This window comes from Zeus faber (genome assembly GCF_960531495.2).
Source record: "Zeus faber genome assembly, chromosome: 6".
Lineage (NCBI taxonomy): Eukaryota > Metazoa > Chordata > Actinopteri > Zeiformes > Zeidae > Zeus > Zeus faber.
Window position 1 is genome coordinate 34,151,884 of NC_137201.1, and position 16,857 is coordinate 34,168,740.

Genomic DNA, 16,857 nt, shown 5'->3' on the forward strand with positions numbered 1-16,857 from the left:
GGGGAACCTGTGGCCCGCGGGCCGGTTCCGGTCCGCCGGATGGCTCCATCTTACAAAGAATGTGTATTTTCGTATTCAGCCGAGTAGGTCAGCTGGAACGAAATGTCGAGTTGTAACGATACCATTACATATCGATATTGACATTTCATACGTGAGACTCCGTTTGAAACCACGTGAATTACAGAAATATTACAATTAATTAAATCCATGGAATGTAATCGTATCAGTACATTTGTTTTTTCTGTTCTATGTCTCATGTGATTATGTGATTATTAACTGACCCCAAACAGAAAAGCAGCATGCACGGTGACGACCGGAACCGTCGACGCTCTAGCGAAGCGCTCGTCAAACGTCACAGAAGGAAACGTCACAGCATCAACTTTTGGGATTTGCTTTTGGATTCAACAAACTGATCCTGTTCCTTTTAACGTCAACGGGCATTTCCTGCCTGACGACCACGGAGGAAACGTGTGCAGCAGGAAGAAATAAATGGAAAAACAATCCAGCAAAAGCAGAGCGGTTTCAACGCCTCGTCCATGTCTCACAGATGTTTTATTTAGAGCAGATGAAGCGAGCTACGTCCATCACGCCGGAAACCACGGCACAGAGCCCCCACGCGCCGCAGGCCACCTCCACCCGACGTCGAGCTCCAGACCAGGACCCAGTTAAACAGCTGAGTTTGAAACCTGCTGAACGCTGCTTCACTTGCTCAGAGCCTCCGTCATCTCAGGGACGGCCTGAGGAGGAAACACAGTTTTACTTTTCAATAACAGACATCATCATGTTGTTACGTAGAAGTATTTGAAGTACTCAAAGTATAGATATTTGCTTTGTAACTAAAACAAAATGCTTTTAAGTACATTTTCCATCTAACGAAGTATTTGTACTTCAGTACTTTCGGACACTGGTCATAATTATGACAACTCCCGCTGTGAAAAGAGGTCCTTGGGAACCCGACAGGAAACCTCCTCGTTATAATCTCAGGATCTCACCAACATGACACATCGAGCCCATCAAAAAAAATAAATAAATAAAATTAATCGGTTGATAAAATTTGAGCCTTAACTTCGCTGCGGAGCCGACTGGGAAACTAGACCTCAGCCGCCACCCGAGTTGGACGCAGGAGGGAAGAGGAGACGGAGCGTCCATCTCAACGTGTTATCAGAGGAGCCATCGGCTGTAAGAGGATCGGGAGGCGGTCGCTGCGAGACGCCGTCGCTGCTGCGCCGCCAGACGGTGCCAAGATGGCGGCTCGCAGTGGGACGCGTCCGTTTCTCCCTCAGGTTTCTGCCGGTTACGGCTCACTCCAAACCAAACTCGCCTCTGATTAATTCAACTCGTCAATAATTCAGCGGCTGCACATTTCCACCAGGTGGAATAATGCATCCTGGGACATCATCCGAGCCACGACATCCAGCGCCCCGTTACGAGACGAGCGCGATGTGGTTTCCAGACGCATTTTAAGAGAATTTTAAAACAATGTTGGAATTGTTGCAGCGCTCCCGCTCCGGATTGTTTGTTCTAAATGTTCAATGCCAATAAAAGACTCTTCTTACTGAGACGCGTGTGTGCTTTCACACCACTACAAGCCTAAACCATCAGAGCAGAAGATAAACTATTATTTGTTTGCTTATCAAGCATTACCTTGAAGAGGTCGGCCACCAGGCCGTAGTCTGCCACCTGGAAGATCGGAGCTTCAGGGTCCTTGTTGATCGCCACAATGGTCTGAAGTTAAAGAGTGATTTGTAGATTTTAAGACGGACGACTTATCACAGGAAGAGGAAATGAAGCACAAAGGCAAACAAACAAAAAAAAAAACCTCTTCCACCAGTGTATCCATGCTGGCTGTGCAGGTGGAGTTCAACTAAACACAGATTGATTTGACAAATGTCTCAAGTATTGGGGTCAAGAGTTTTAGAATATCCGAAATGTGACTAATTAAATAGAAGAGATATATGGATGAATTAAAAACTGAAAAATTAACATCTCAAATTCAAATGTAATACTATTTAATGACATATTTAAGACATTTTAGGACTTTGCATTGTGGTTGAGGCCAAACAAAGTGCACCCACCTTGCTGTCCTTCATTCCAGCCAGGTGCTGGATCGCTCCAGAGATTCCCACAGCGATGTACAGCTCCTGTCAACAACAGCAACAAATAGTTATGTACTTCAGAGCCGATGTCTGAGCACCAGAAGCTGGACCATTTTGGATCATTTTGGGGTGTTGGAGGGGTGAGTGAATGAATGACGTCGTAGTGGAGAAACATCATCTTCACACGTAGACAAGACAATTCAATCACCACCCGAGCTGTAAGGACGGGAGCGTGCACGGGGTCAGAACCAGGGCGGGGGTGTGGAGAGGCCTCCAGCCGAGGGCCGAGCAACACCCCGCTCCCTTTTAAAGTTCTGTGCCGCGGAACCGAGCGCTCGGGCAGAACCTCTTGGATTACGCTCGGCGATCCGGACGCTGAGGATGTGTAACCACCGGGCGTCGGGCAGGGTCAACGTGTCGTTACCAAGACAATCAGAACCAGAACCACATCACCTCAAATCACTAATCGACAATTTGACCATATTTTGGGGATGGCGGTAAGATATTTATACACAAGTTATTTCAGAACCAATTATGAGTCAGGTGGATATTATAACCATTGGTTAAAACATGACATTCAGAAAACTACCTTCATGTTTAATTTCCATAATACATTACATTTAGTCATTGATCAGACGCTTTTATCCAAAGCGACTTACAATTGTTCAAACACCGACGGACGCAGCCATCAGGAGCAATGAGGGGTTAAGTGTCTTGCTCAAGGACACTACAGCATGCTAGCAGGAGGAGCCTGGGATCCAACCAGCAACCTTTAGATCACTAGACCACCAGCTCTACCTCCTGAGCTACCATCCCCTAAGATAATGCTTCTTAAAGTGAACGATATAACCATCATCCAGGTGATTTCTAGTCTCACATCATGACACTGACGCAGCCTCAACGCTGTCCTACTCGAGAGCATTTTATGTGGATTCCTTCATGAACGTTACACAGAGAGCATTTTAAATACATAAAACTGTTTCAAACCAACATCTACTTAAACACACAAAGCCAGAATGCATCCAGCGTGACATTTGGGAAATCTAATCTGTCTGCGGCGGTCAGAGCGGAGCTTTAATGGATCGGCTAAAGCGTTTAGGATCCTGAATGTGCCGCCGTCGCCATTTCACAGACTCTAATGTGCAGATAACCAGCACCACGCCTCCCCGTGGAGCCTCCCAACGGAGCCGCATGACGGGACGCTAACCCGGTTAAAACAGCGCGGCGTCCATCTTGATCCCGATTCATTTCGGAAACGTCAGAGACGGAAAAGTAACGGGAGTCCAGAGGTAAGCGGCGCGGCGCTTCTTAATTTGCCTCCGTTCCAAAAGGAGGCCGAGATGGAGACGACGGAGGCAGAACCAGCTTCTCCTGCGACTCACACACAACTGAGTCAAAACACCTCAAAGAAAACCTACACTCCACATGTAGTAGTCTGAGTCAATACACGGAGTCATCTCTCATCTCAATGGTAGATTCAACAAAAAGGAATATTTAGAACCTGGCAAAAGGACTTTTACCACACGTCACATCTTCTGTTTCAGGTCTTTTTTAATCATTTTCTATTCAGAAAATGAAAAAGTGACAAATCTTATTTCAGACTCATGGTCCCTTCATTGTCGCTCAGTTTTTCGTCTCCGTGCAGGACTCACCGGAGCGACGATCTTCCCGGTCTGTCCAACCTGCATGTCGTTGGGGACGTAGCCGGCGTCCACGGCGGCTCTGGACGCTCCGACTGCAACGAGCTTCAGTCAAAAGACGACACCACACACCACACACCACACACACACACACACACACACACACACACACACACACACACACACACACACACCTCACCTGCAGCGTTCATCTTGTCAGCCAGGTCGTACAGCAGCTTAAAGTTCTCTCCGCTCTTCAAACCACGTCCTGTAAAAACACAAACCCTGCTTCTTATTTACCAAATACATAAAAACTTTAACAGCAAATGTAGAATTTATGACACCGATTTAATAGTAAATTAATTCATTACATGAATAAATTGGCTTAAATTTGAGCTGATTTAAAGAGGCAACTTTGGTGCCGCTGTCACAAAGAAAACCGGGTGACGTCACCGTCACTCAGGTGAGGGTTATTTTTTAAATACTTATATGTCCCTGGTCTGCAGTTTTGTCATGGACAGTCAGTATTAATTCCCCTTCCTTTTAAAAGACTTGTGCGTGGTGCTTGATGGTTCTGCAGCCGTGGGTGGAGTTACTACAGATTGGGGGCAGTTCTAATTCTAGTGAGTCAACGTGACGTAGCACTGAGACTCAGATGTGAACGTCTTGTTGAATCACATGTTTTATTTAACAGACAGATCACAGCATATGGAGTGAGTCGTCTTATTTCACAGTGTGTGTGTCAGTGGTTCCATCAGAGACACTAATGTACGTGCACAAGCTGTGAAAAAGGACGTTTTCCATAAAAGGTCATTTTAGCTCATTTTTCCTGAGTTAAATAATAGATTTAGAAACTTCTCTCATTTAAACGTGTTATTCTCTCCTAATTAATGCCAAACTAGATTTAAACGAGACCAATCAAGTCCCACCCCACGTGTCCCAGCTCTCAATGTGTGTCATTATTATTATTATTATTATTATTATTATTATTATTATTATTATTCTTTAAGCCAGTGGGAGTCGTACCTCCGGACACCACCACCGTGGCGCTGGTCAGCTCGGGGCGGTCATTCTTGGTCAGATTCTGCTCCACCCACTCTGACTTGCCGACGGGGGGCGACGCAGCCACTGCAGCGAACACAGCGGCCTGTTACTACTGATTCCAAATCAATCAATTCAATGTTGTGAATAAATGAGGCTTCAAACCTTCCTGCGACACGGCGCTACCTCCCTCTGCGGCAGCGGCTTCGAACGACGTTCCCCTGACGGTGAAAACCTTGACCGGCTCGTTGCACTTCACGGTGCTCAGCGCGTTTCCTGGAAAATAGAAACTTCACTCAAAATAAAAACTTCAATGAAATCAAAAGTGTTGACGACCTCAGACCCATTACGAGATCAATCCATATCTAATAAACAGGCTTCATTCTGGTGTTAGAAAATTAAATTCAAGCACTTTTTTAAGCACTATTTTCAGATCTCTCTCTCTCTAAATTAAATTCAGCGTGGTTGACACTTGAAATAGTAGATGACATTGAGATTTTCTCAAACAGACAGACAGACAGACAGACAGACAGACCCAGTCAATGTCATCTACTATTTTAAGTGTCAACCACGCTGAATTTAATTTACATCTATGTTGTAAAAGGTTTCCTGGAAAAATGTTATTACGTTAGGATTTGAAAAACAAAGCCAGGGGGGATATCACACGTTTTCAATGATTGTTTTTTTTCCCCCCCCAAGGACCTTTCAAGCACTTCAGCACAAAAGGGGATATTTTAAAAAGGTATTCCAGTTCTTAAAATTTCTGAGGAGAAGATTAAAGCGCCTCAAGCACCTGGTAAGAATCCTGAATTAAACATTGTTTCGTTCGGTTACTTGAATTGAACAATCGTTGTCTTTACCGGCGTAGATGGTTCTGACGAAGGTGTCGGGGGCTTTGATCTCGATGATGTCAGAGATCGGAGCCACGTCCAGTTTGGCAGCGACTCTGGGAAGAAGGTTCTGCAGAACAAACAGTCAAGATGCGTCCTGATCCTTCAAGCTCGAATTTGACCCAAAACTGAAATTGAGTATAATATTGACTTATTTTTAATAAATGCATTTTGTCTTTTTATTATTGTAGTATATTAATATTTCTATTTCATTGCCTTGTTTTGATGCAAAACACTTTGAGTTGCATGTTGTGTATTTAAGGTTATAATTATTATTGTAATTGTTTTAGATATGCATGAAACTGCATTTAACTCCGTCAGCGCTGGTCTGTGCCGCTGCGGTGCTCTGTTCAAACTTCAAACAAACTGAACTTTGACCCCGTTTGCTTCAATGCGTCCGAGTTCCCAGAACCCGACGACGCAACGTTCAAATCATCCAACAACCTTGTTAAAAGGCCGATGCAATGTCTGTTTATTGGACAGCTTTCTCATTTGCTGTAAGTACAGATGTGACCGCTCAAGGTGCGGTGGATTTGAATGTTTTTAAGCAGGAAGTGGCTGCTGTGTTATTACACCGTGACGTGTCTTTTGCCAGGAAAAGGAGAATCTGAACTCTCTGCAAATGTTTAACCTCTGTTTGCTTAGATCTAGACTGAGTGGACCCTGAAGGGTTTCTGAATTAGAGCAATAATCTTGTGTGAGAATGGCTGATTGAAATGAATTAAGATAAAATATATGAAATAATCCCATTTCAGTAGAGGGCATATTGGAATCAGAAGAACACATTTACCGAAACACCACTCCAAGCTCCAGCGTACCTTTCCGAAGGCCGACGCTCCGGCACAGATGTGTGTGAATTTGAACTGCTGCTGCGTCGCCAAGATCAGCGGAGTCAACTCCTCTGCAACAAGCATCAGAACATTCAGAGTTTTAACACAAACAACGCGCCAAACGTCTCCCTGCCCCGCCCATCTCCCTCAGGCCTCCTACCCGGCAGCGCTCCTTTGTAAGCATCATGTTGGGCCACCAGAACATTCTTCACACCGGCCACTTTGCTGATCTGCTCTACAACCTGAAAATAATTCAGTAGAATAAAAAACAATTACACCCTCTCACATAAGTGTGTCATATTTCAGCGATGACCAAATTAAAATCCAGTTTCCACGTCCATCAACCTCAGTTTGATCCATTTGATTAAGTCTCTGGATCCAATCTGATCAATATCTGTTGATCAGATGTGATTCAGTTTCTCTGCTCTCGTCAGGAAGAGAACAGTGGAACCAGGATCCAAACAGTCCTGACTGGACCTTCTCTCACGGCGCTGACGTCTTGGAGATGACGAATAAAGTGAAGTTTAACTATTGGTCATTTTGCTGGAGACCCCCTCGAACCTCTGGGAGGACCACCTGGGGGTCCGCAGACCGCACGTTGAGAACCTCCGATCCGGGGACCCACCTTGGCACACTGCGCCCCCGCCACCAGACAGGACACGTCTCCGCCCAGCTTGGCGGCCGCGGTGATGGCGCTGAGCGTGACAGGCGTCAGCTTGTCGTTGTTGTGCTCTGCCACCACCAGGGTGCTCTGGAACCTCCGGAGGAAGCCGCTCTGCTGGAGGGGACACACACACACACACACACACAGATGAAACCAGCTGCTCTTCTCACAGGACTGGTTGGAGGATTGGGGGCAAAAGCATTTGAAAAATGCTGTGATCACTTCAGTCGGGTTAGGGACCTGTCTGCACGCACCACAATTACATTTGACATTGCTTTATAAAGACCCATTTTAAGACATTTGAAGGGAGGTTTTTTAGGGTCAAAAAAAAAATCTCAAATGAAGACGAGGTTGTTTTTTTTCTAAATGAATCAGGTTCTTCTGCATCGTGTATGTGGCTCAAAGATGTTGACGCTGAACTTAAGACCCCGATATCCAATATTTGAGATTATTGTGATTGTCAAGGCGTAATATTTGTAAAAAAATTTTTTAAGGGACGTGCAAACAAGTCAATAATCATCAGAAATATAGATAATAATCACCTGTATTTGCATGTCACCTTTCAGACACTCGATGGAAATCAAAGTGCTTTACATTAATATAAAGCAACCAAATAATAATAATAATAATAATAATAATAATAATAATAATAAAGAGCACCAGACCCACGAGGCAGAGCTTGTGTTGTAGGTGGACATTTCAAAAGGTAGAAAAAGCGGATTATTGACAGAAACTGACACTGGTTTCACTGGAAGGAGCTGGGCCCGTCGGCTTCTAGAGGTCACCCGGATAAATGACATCCACCGGACAGAACCGACAGAACCGACCCGGCGGACCCACGCCGAGCGGGCTCCCCGCAAACCCGCACTTGTTACACGGAGTTTTCACTGTATATTGGGCATTTTTTTGCAGCTTTGTTAAACAGGTTCCAGGTGTCGCGGCGAGGCGAGCAGAGCCCCCAAGCGCAGCCTGTAACAGCGATCACACCACACACGAATCCCTCCACTGGAAGCAGACCTCCAGGCTGGAAGCAGACCTCCAGGCTGGAAGCAGACCTCCAGGCTGGAAGCAGACTTCCAGGCTGGAAGCAGACTTCCAGGCTGGAAAGTACTTGTTGGCGGCTTCGAGTTGACGGTGTCTGGACCTTCCGGGTGTGCTTCGGCGAGCATTAGCATTAGCATCGTCCCGCCTGGGGCTACGTGGTAACCGCTAACCCGGCTTCGTGCCGCGTCGTCTCTGTGAAACCTTTAGACGAGGTGTCCGGGTCTCACCAGCTTCCTGAGGCCGCTCCTGCTCGCCGCTCTGTGCATGTTGCTGCTGCCGCTGCCGCTGCGGGTCCCCTCTGCTAGGTCTGCTAGCAGCTAACTGCTAATTAGGCTAAAGGTCGGGTTACGTATGCGCGCAGTTCTCGCGATATGACGCGGCGCTCTCGCGGGATGATGCCGAGACGCACCTTTGTACCTGAACCTGAAGATACATCTATGACGTCATGAATTATGAAATGAAGGGGTTATGAAATTATGAATGGGTTTGTGGAATTATGGAGTTATGAAATTGTGGAATTGTGAAATTATGAAATTGTGGAATTATGAAATTCTGAAATAGTGGAATTATAAATCCGCAAAATAAAGTCAGCTGTTGTTTTAGTTATTATCTTTATTTCATTGAAATGTATTGAACTAATATGTATTTATTGAGTTGGATTATTTAATATCAAATAGTTTCTTATATCTGATGTGTACTGATGTTTGACATTTTTCATGGTTCACTTCATTTCTTTTTTTTCTGGGTGTTTAAACATCACAATATGTGTGTGTGTGTGTGTGTGTGTGTGTGTGTGTGTGTGTGTGTGTGTGTGTGTGTGCATTTCAGTTTTTGTTCAGTGATGATCAATTAAGTTAAAATGTATTGAGCTTCGTTTATTACGTGCTCGATCATTTCCAGGAGTTGTGATGTCACAAAAGGATCAGAAATGAGAGAAAGCCATGAGAGCTGCTTTCTTCTTGACACACTGTGGATTTACATTTAAAGGAGCAGAACCTACACTCTTGTTATGGAATGTTGTTTTTTCCCTACCGTGTTATCAGGTTTTGGAAATGAAAAATCTGATTTCTTGGGCTGCGTTGCCCCTTTTTGGAGGAAAAGCAAATGTTTAATGTTTAATCTCCTTTTCAGTGTTAATTTGAGAGGATACAGACTAAGAAAGAATCTTTTAAATGGATGAAGATGTATGCACCTGAACAGTTTTTCTTTTTCTCTCTTTTATAGATTTATTTCACATTGTCGCGGTGATAATGACAACATTTGCTGTAAGAGTCTCACAGAGGCGGCTGTGGTCGTAGGACGTCATCTTTGGGTGGGAAACGACAATCAAGATGCTTTCCCTAAATAGGATGTAAACAAGGGCGCCGTTTCATCTTGAGAAGAGGGGGTCAAAGGAATACAATTACAGCATCCACGTTTTGTGGAGGGGTCCGGCGCCCATTACCCTGTGAAAAAGAAGAAAACTATTTGTGTCTGAGAGTCTCACATGGGGCTTCTTTTGTCTCATTCAATTCATCCACAACATCTACATCTACAATAAAAACACTGTTTTTATCTGTTTTGTTTGGAGAAACTAAAGTGAACGTCCACCCGTAGACACGCTCCTGCAAAGAAGAAAGTAAGAATTCTAATTGCAGGTTTTAAGTTAAGCATAAGAATGTATTTCTTAATAGAATGAAACATAAATATAAAATGAAATACATAAATTTACATTTACATTTACATTTAGTCATTTAGCAGACGCTTTTATCCAAAGCGACTTACAAGGGAGAATAACATTCAAGCTACATTGCGACAGAGATTAGTGTAACAACAACATTCGTGTAACAATAAATAAATAAATAAATACGGTACAAAAAGATCTACAGCATACAACCTGATAACAAACAATCTGCATGAATGTTATTCTTATCTTATGTAATGACTGAGGGCATTCAGATTATATAATAAAACATTAAACAATAAAATACCATATTATATCATCCTTTTAATAACTAACATTATAATATATTTAATAATTACCCAAATTATTCAGACAGTATTTTGTTATTCTAGTTTGCTGGAAGGATGTATGGACCTTCAAAGTCAGTTTATCCTAAAATGAGATGAATTACTGAGGTACAGTTGGAATCACATCAGCTCACGTCATAACTTTTATTGAAGTCTGACAAAAACCTTCACAAGGCCAATGGTGTCTGAATGGGTTGGGAAACCACTAGAGGGCGCTCTTACAGTAGTATGGGAATAATACAAGCTAACAGTATAATAATAATAATTATTACATTATTATCACTGTTATTTATTATTATTATTATTATTATTATTATTATTATTATTATTATTATTAATAATAATAATAATCAAAATAATAACGTGTTTTCGGTAATTCTTTCCGCAAAGTCACACTGTCCCTAAATCTTCTTTCGGGGAAAAAAAGAAAAGCTCCCAGTCCTTTAGAACAACACACGCTCGAAATCCAAGCTCCGCCGACTTTGCGTGGCCGTGCAGACGTCACCGCGCTCCCCGTCCCGGTGACGTCACGGCTGCCCCCGTCCTAGTGACGTCACCGCCCCCCGTGTCCCGGTCCTCAGTGCAGAGCGGACCGCAGCCTCTGGATGTTGGATGATATGGGGGATCGCTCCAAAAGTAAGACTCTTCATTTCAACTTATTTCTACTTGCATTTGGGTAAAGAGGTGGAAGCTGCAAATGTTCGGAAGGAAACTTTTTTTCCGCCGAATTCTGCAGAAAATAGAAGAGAAACATTGATTTAAACAGAATACGAGACATGTTTTGAGAAATGCACGGAAAGAAAATGTTTATAAAGGACAAATATACAATCAAATACGACACAGAGAAACAAACCAGACAAACAAACACATCGACAAACCAGAAATATGAAGGGAAACGTGCACACTCCTGTAAGAAATAAAAACTAAATGTAGAAGTTGAAATATTCAACAGAACAACAACAACAACAACAACAACAACAACAACAACAACAACAACAACAACACTCCATCCACTCTGATGCTGTTTGTACTTTGTTCCGTTTAGAAAGTGCATTCAACTGAAAAGTGACAGGATTTTAATATTAAATTCAAAACTAATGTCAAGATGTAAATTAACTTTTAACTAAATAAAAGGATTTAATGGAGGTGTGGAGTTTAGATAGATAGACAGATGGATAGATAGATAGATAGATAGATAGATAGATAGATAGATAGATAGATAGATAGATAGATAGATAGATAGATAGATAGATAGATAGATAGATAGATAGATAGATAGACAGAGGGATAGATTAAAACAATATGCAATAACCACATAGTAATACGAACAAAATATAGAACAAATGGCAAATGCAATTAACATAAAGATACTTAAAAATATAAATAAACCTAGAAATGATATAAAATGCATTATACAATAATCCCCAAATAATGACAATAAACAATAAACATCCAACACGGTTTGACCGCGTTGACGTGCGGTGTGTCCCGCTGCAGAGAAGCCGGGCTCCGCCGTGTGCGTGGGCTGCGGGGCCCCGATCCACGACCGGTTCCTGCTGCGTGTGGCCCCGGACCTGGAGTGGCACGCGGCCTGCCTGCGGTGCGCTGAGTGCGGCCTCCACCTGGACGAGAGCCGCACCTGCTTCGTGCGGGACGGGAAGACCTTCTGCAGGAGAGACTATGTGAGGTGTGGAGAGGAGGAGTTCACCAACAAACTACAGATACTGTTAAAAAGGGTGGAGGTCACGCATTCTAAATGTGGACTTTATTGCACTTTGTGGAAATCTTGCATTTGACTCTGAAATCGATTTTAAATAAAGCGTTATTAAATTGTGTATAAAAACACTTCATGCCACTTGTGCTTATTAGACTTTGTATGAAGGTTATAATTTAGAAAAAAACTAATTTGAGGGAAATAAACAATATACAAAAGTTATAGATACAAAAAGTTGGACCCTTTTCTAAATGAGGACTCATTGAGGAGCAGTGTTTGTTCCTTAGATAATTAAGAAAAGGTCTGAAAGTGCCGCATATTATTATATATATATATATATCTATATTTATATTTATATATATAAAAACCCTAAAAGACATTTTAACCCATTTTTTCCCAGGTTATTTGGGATTAAATGTGCGCGGTGCAACGTGGGTTTCTGCAGCAGCGACCTGGTGATGCGGGCCCGCCACCGGGTCTTCCACACGGACTGCTTCCGCTGCTCCGTGTGCTCCAGGCACCTGCTGCCCGGGGACGAGTTCTGCCTGCGGGGCGACGAGCTGCTGTGCCGGGCGGACCGAGGCCTGCTGCTGGGCCGGGAACCGGCCGGGAGCCCCGGTAGCCCGGGCCGCCTGCACGCACCGCTGCACGGCACAGGTAGCAGCTCCACCACCCCCATGTTATTGATCTGAACACACACCGAGTTCAACCGATAAGAAAAGGATCAATAGACTGATGGTGATGATCAAGAGTCATAAGAATCATGATACGAATTCTGATTATAATAATAATAATTGTATTCATAATAATGTTAATATTACTATTAATAATAATAACACAAAAAATTGTTATTATTATACCAATGCTGATAACGAATAGTTATAAATAAATTCAAATGAAAAATACAGTAATAATAACAGTAGTTATAACCACATTACTATTAATACTGATTATAATAATAATTGTATTAATAATAATGTTAATATTATTTATAATAACAACAATAATTATACTAATTGTTATTATCATTATACGAATATTTATAACTAGCATTAATAAATATATAAAAATGAAAAACACAATAATAATATTCTTAGTTATAACAACAACAATACGAATACTTATAATAAATAATAATAATAATAATAATAATAATAATTATTATTATTATTATTATTATTATTATTATTATAACAATGGAAATAAAAACGACACAATAACATAATTTTTTTTTTCTTGATGTTATGATTTTTGATTTAATAATAATATCGTTAACCAAAATAAAATTTACTAAATATTAATAACACAATACATAATAGAAAAATAATGATTACAATTAAAAATGCTCCTAATAAACAGAATAAAAGTAATAATAATTTCCGTGATAAAAAAAACGAATGATGAACCAAACAATCTATTCCTCTTTGTGGGTGAACGTGAACCATGTCGCTGTGTTGCGCGCCCCACTTTGGACTCTTCCACTATATTTTAGAGCATTTTGGACAAATGAAAACGTGTAAAATGCTTCTTCTCTCGGTTCTCCGCAGACGCGGCCTCGGTCCGGCCGCCGGTCCACCGGACCCACGCGCACAAGCAGTCGGAGAAGACGACGCGGATCCGGACGGTTCTGAACGAGAAGCAGCTGCACACGCTGCGGACCTGCTACAACGCCAACCCGCGGCCCGACGCCCTGATGAAGGAGCAGCTGGTGGAGATGACCGGCCTCAGCCCCCGGGTCATCCGGGTCTGGTTCCAGAACAAGCGCTGCAAGGACAAGAAGAGATCCAACCTGATGAAGCAGCTGCAGCAGCAGCAGCAGCAGCAGCAGCAGCAGCAGCAGCACGGCGACAAGACGGTCCGTGGGTCGGTGGGGTCCGTGTGGGTCGGTGGGGTCCGTGGGCCCGTGGGGTCGGTGTGGGTATGTGTGGGTCGGTGGGGTCCGTGTGGGTCCGTGGGCCCGTGGGGTCGGTGTGGGTATGTGTGGGTCGATGGGTCCGTGTGGGTCCGTGTGGGTCCGCGTTCCACCGAATGCATAGAACCACAGCAGATTATTTCCCTAAACCCTTCCTTCACATGCACACACCAACATTTCTATTTATTCTGCAACCGCTGCAGACATCTTTCGTATTCCATCAACATGTATTTATATTATATTAAGTTATATATATGTATATAATTATATTATATTATATTTTCTAATGTAATATAGTATATGCAGATATTTATATGATATTATGTTATATATGTATGTTTATAATATATATGCATATGTTTATATTATATTATGTATGTATATGTTTATATTTATATTACCTTATATTTGTTTATATTATATGATATATGTTTATATTATATATGCATATGTTTATATGACATTATATTTGTTTATATTATATGATATAAGTTTATATTATATGATATATGTTTGTATTATATTATATATGTGTAAGAAGATTTCCTTGTGTGTCTTGCACTCTGCAGATTAAGTTTCTGGTCCTAATTTCATTGTGGAACCTGTGTTTGGTGCAGAACCTGCAGGGCCTGACGGGCACCCCCCTGGTGGCCGGCAGCCCGGCCCCCCATGAGGCCGGCCTGCAGGGCAGCCCGGTGGAGGTGCAGAGCTTCCAGCCGCCCTGGAAGGCCCTGAGCGACCTGGTCCTGCAGAGAGACCTGGACCTGCAGCGAGACCTGGTCCTGCAGCGAGACCTGGTCCTGCAGCGAGACCTGGACCTGCAGCGAGACCTGGACCTTCAGAGAGACCTGGACCTGCACAGAGACCTGGACCTGCATAGAGACCTGGAGCAGCCCTCCTTCCAGCACCTGGTGAGGAATAATTCTTTAATGTTTACTGCATGATTATCTTATTTCAGTCAAATAAAAATATAAAAAATGATCAACCTGTTGCATATCTGTGGCCTTGGTGGAATAGAACCTGCAGCCTAGTTTTTAGGACAGGAATAATAAAAGGTGTTGTGTATGCAGGTTTTTAATTCAGTTCTACAATTAGGCCTTAAAAGTGATTACATTCTCCTAAATGTGAATGTATGTGCTTCTACATTTCATCCGTCATAGTGTTTTTATTCCATTTGATTTTATTTACTTATGTGTCTGAAGTTCTGTGTAATACGTTTATTCCGGTTCCCAATCCGAATAAGAGAAGATTTTTCCAAAAATCACTTTAAATCAGTTGGTTGTGTTAAGGCTGGTCCAGTGCTGGTCCCGGTCCTGGTCCTGCACGGTCCTGGCCCTGGCCCTAGTTCTGCATGGTCCTGGTCCTGGATGATCCTGGCCCTGGTCCTGCATGGTCCTGGTCTTGATCCAGGACCTGATCCTGGTTCTGGTTCTGATCTCCTTGTCCTCCTCCCGCACAGGTCTCCTTCTCTGAGTCGGGCTCTCTGGGAAACTCTTCTGGCAGCGACGTGACGTCACTGTCCTCCCAGTTACCGGACACACCGAACAGCATGGTTCCGAGCCCCGCGGACACGTGAGCGGGACCGGATCCGTCCTGAGGAGGGGGGGGGGGGGCTGACTGTTTGGATCTAATTTGGGGAAAAACGTTTTTTTCCCGAGCGACGCTGGGGAGCGGACATGCGCACTGCTGATCCTGGCGTGACGTCAGAAGTTCATTCGGAGGGAGGGGGGGGGTATGACGTCAGAGGCTCATACTGAGGAAGGTGACGCGGCCCATGAGCCACGCCCGATGTTGGAGTGAGGTGCATGTTGTAAAAACTTATTTAATGCGGACTGTTGTGAATTTTCAGGAAACTAAGTTATTGTTATTTATTATGACGTCAAGACAATAACAATAAAACCATATTGATAAGAAATGATCATCTGTTTGTCATGAGGATTTTCAACTTTTTAATAACAATTAATAATAATTTTAATTCATTTAATTTAACCAATAAGTATAAAAAATAAAGACAAAATAAAAAATGTTATCAGTTTAAAATGAAACACAAAGGAACACATGACTGGTGCTGGTGCTGATGGTGCTGATGGTGCTGGTCCAAGTCACATTTATTTAAAATTCATCCCACTGAGTCCGAACACACTTCACAAAACGGAAGAAAAAATGTAATATAAAAATGCATATAATTATGAAAATACATTGTTGACATAACATTGGCTTTTAAATCCATTTCAGCTTCGTCTCCGGTTGATAAAATACTAAAACGTGGACATTTTAAGTGGGATCCTAAAAACACGACCAGCTTCGTCCAGAGTTCTGACCCAGAGCAGAGCAGAGGCCGCCTCTCACCTCGGCCCCGCGGCATCATGGGCCCCCAGGAGCAGAGGGAGCGGCTCCTTTATCGTTTATCTTCTGGAAAACAGCTTCGGGTCAAACAAAATTTGGACAATTTGCTGGAGAAGGTTCCTTTACATCCAGAGTTGTCACTTGCAATCCAATAAGATCTATTTGATAAAATCCAGAATATTTCGTTAAATGTTTGTATTTTGTCACAAATATAAATAGTAACATCAACTCCTCAGTTTACTAAAATAACAAACTCCCAGTTGAAGGAAGGTCAAAACAAGTATTCAACTGAAAATTATGATTTTGTTGAGATCTTTTTATTGCTGCTAAACTCAGCATTTCTCTGCTTCTCTTCATGAATCATTGTTCTGGTAATTGATGACGGAAATTAAAGATAAATAAACAGAACAATTATTCAATTAAGCCAAAGTGTCACATGGGGCTGTAACTGCAGATGGTGCATAACATTCCTTCATTTAAAGTTACATTTTTTCACTGGAACTAGTTTTGGGATCGGATCATTTTTATCCATCCCCAAAATGATTTTGGGATGGAGACTATTCAGAGATCCAATTTGAGCTGCAATCAAGTTTTATTATGAGGAGACCACCATGCAAAAAACTAACGCACAAAGAAAAGATAAATGACTCAAGAAAAAAACAAAAACAAC

The 16,857-nt window shown here is 42.6% G+C and overlaps 2 protein-coding genes across 3 annotated transcripts; one reads left to right on the top strand and one right to left on the bottom strand.

Moving 5' to 3' along the window:
• Positions 1-533: 533 nt before the first annotated feature.
• etfa (electron transfer flavoprotein subunit alpha) lies at positions 534-8,555 on the bottom strand. Of its 2 annotated transcripts, none has more exons than XM_080002562.1 (12): positions 8,433-8,555; positions 7,123-7,275; positions 6,658-6,739; positions 6,486-6,568; positions 5,638-5,737; positions 4,943-5,053; positions 4,763-4,864; positions 3,936-4,004; positions 3,749-3,831; positions 2,076-2,141; positions 1,645-1,725; positions 534-737 (listed from the first exon to the last, which is right to left on the bottom strand). In XM_080002562.1, exons 1-12 carry the CDS (start codon positions 8,469-8,471, stop codon positions 702-704), a joined length of 1,005 nt encoding a protein of 334 aa, XP_079858688.1. In that variant the 5' UTR covers positions 8,472-8,555; the 3' UTR covers positions 534-701. The 2 variants fall into 2 exon arrangements, with proteins under 2 accessions (XP_079858688.1, XP_079858689.1); XM_080002563.1 differs by having other exon boundaries at positions 7,123-7,272; positions 8,433-8,532.
• A 2,265-nt stretch (positions 8,556-10,820) lies between these two features.
• On the top strand, positions 10,821-15,417 carry isl2a (ISL LIM homeobox 2a; the record flags this gene model as incomplete). Its single annotated transcript, XM_080002968.1, has 6 exons — positions 10,821-10,851; positions 11,713-11,902; positions 12,330-12,586; positions 13,477-13,784; positions 14,459-14,752; positions 15,301-15,417. The coding sequence occupies 6 exons, from the start codon at positions 10,821-10,823 to the stop codon at positions 15,415-15,417; spliced, it is 1,197 nt and encodes a 398-aa protein (XP_079859094.1).
• Positions 15,418-16,857: the final 1,440 nt, after the last annotated feature.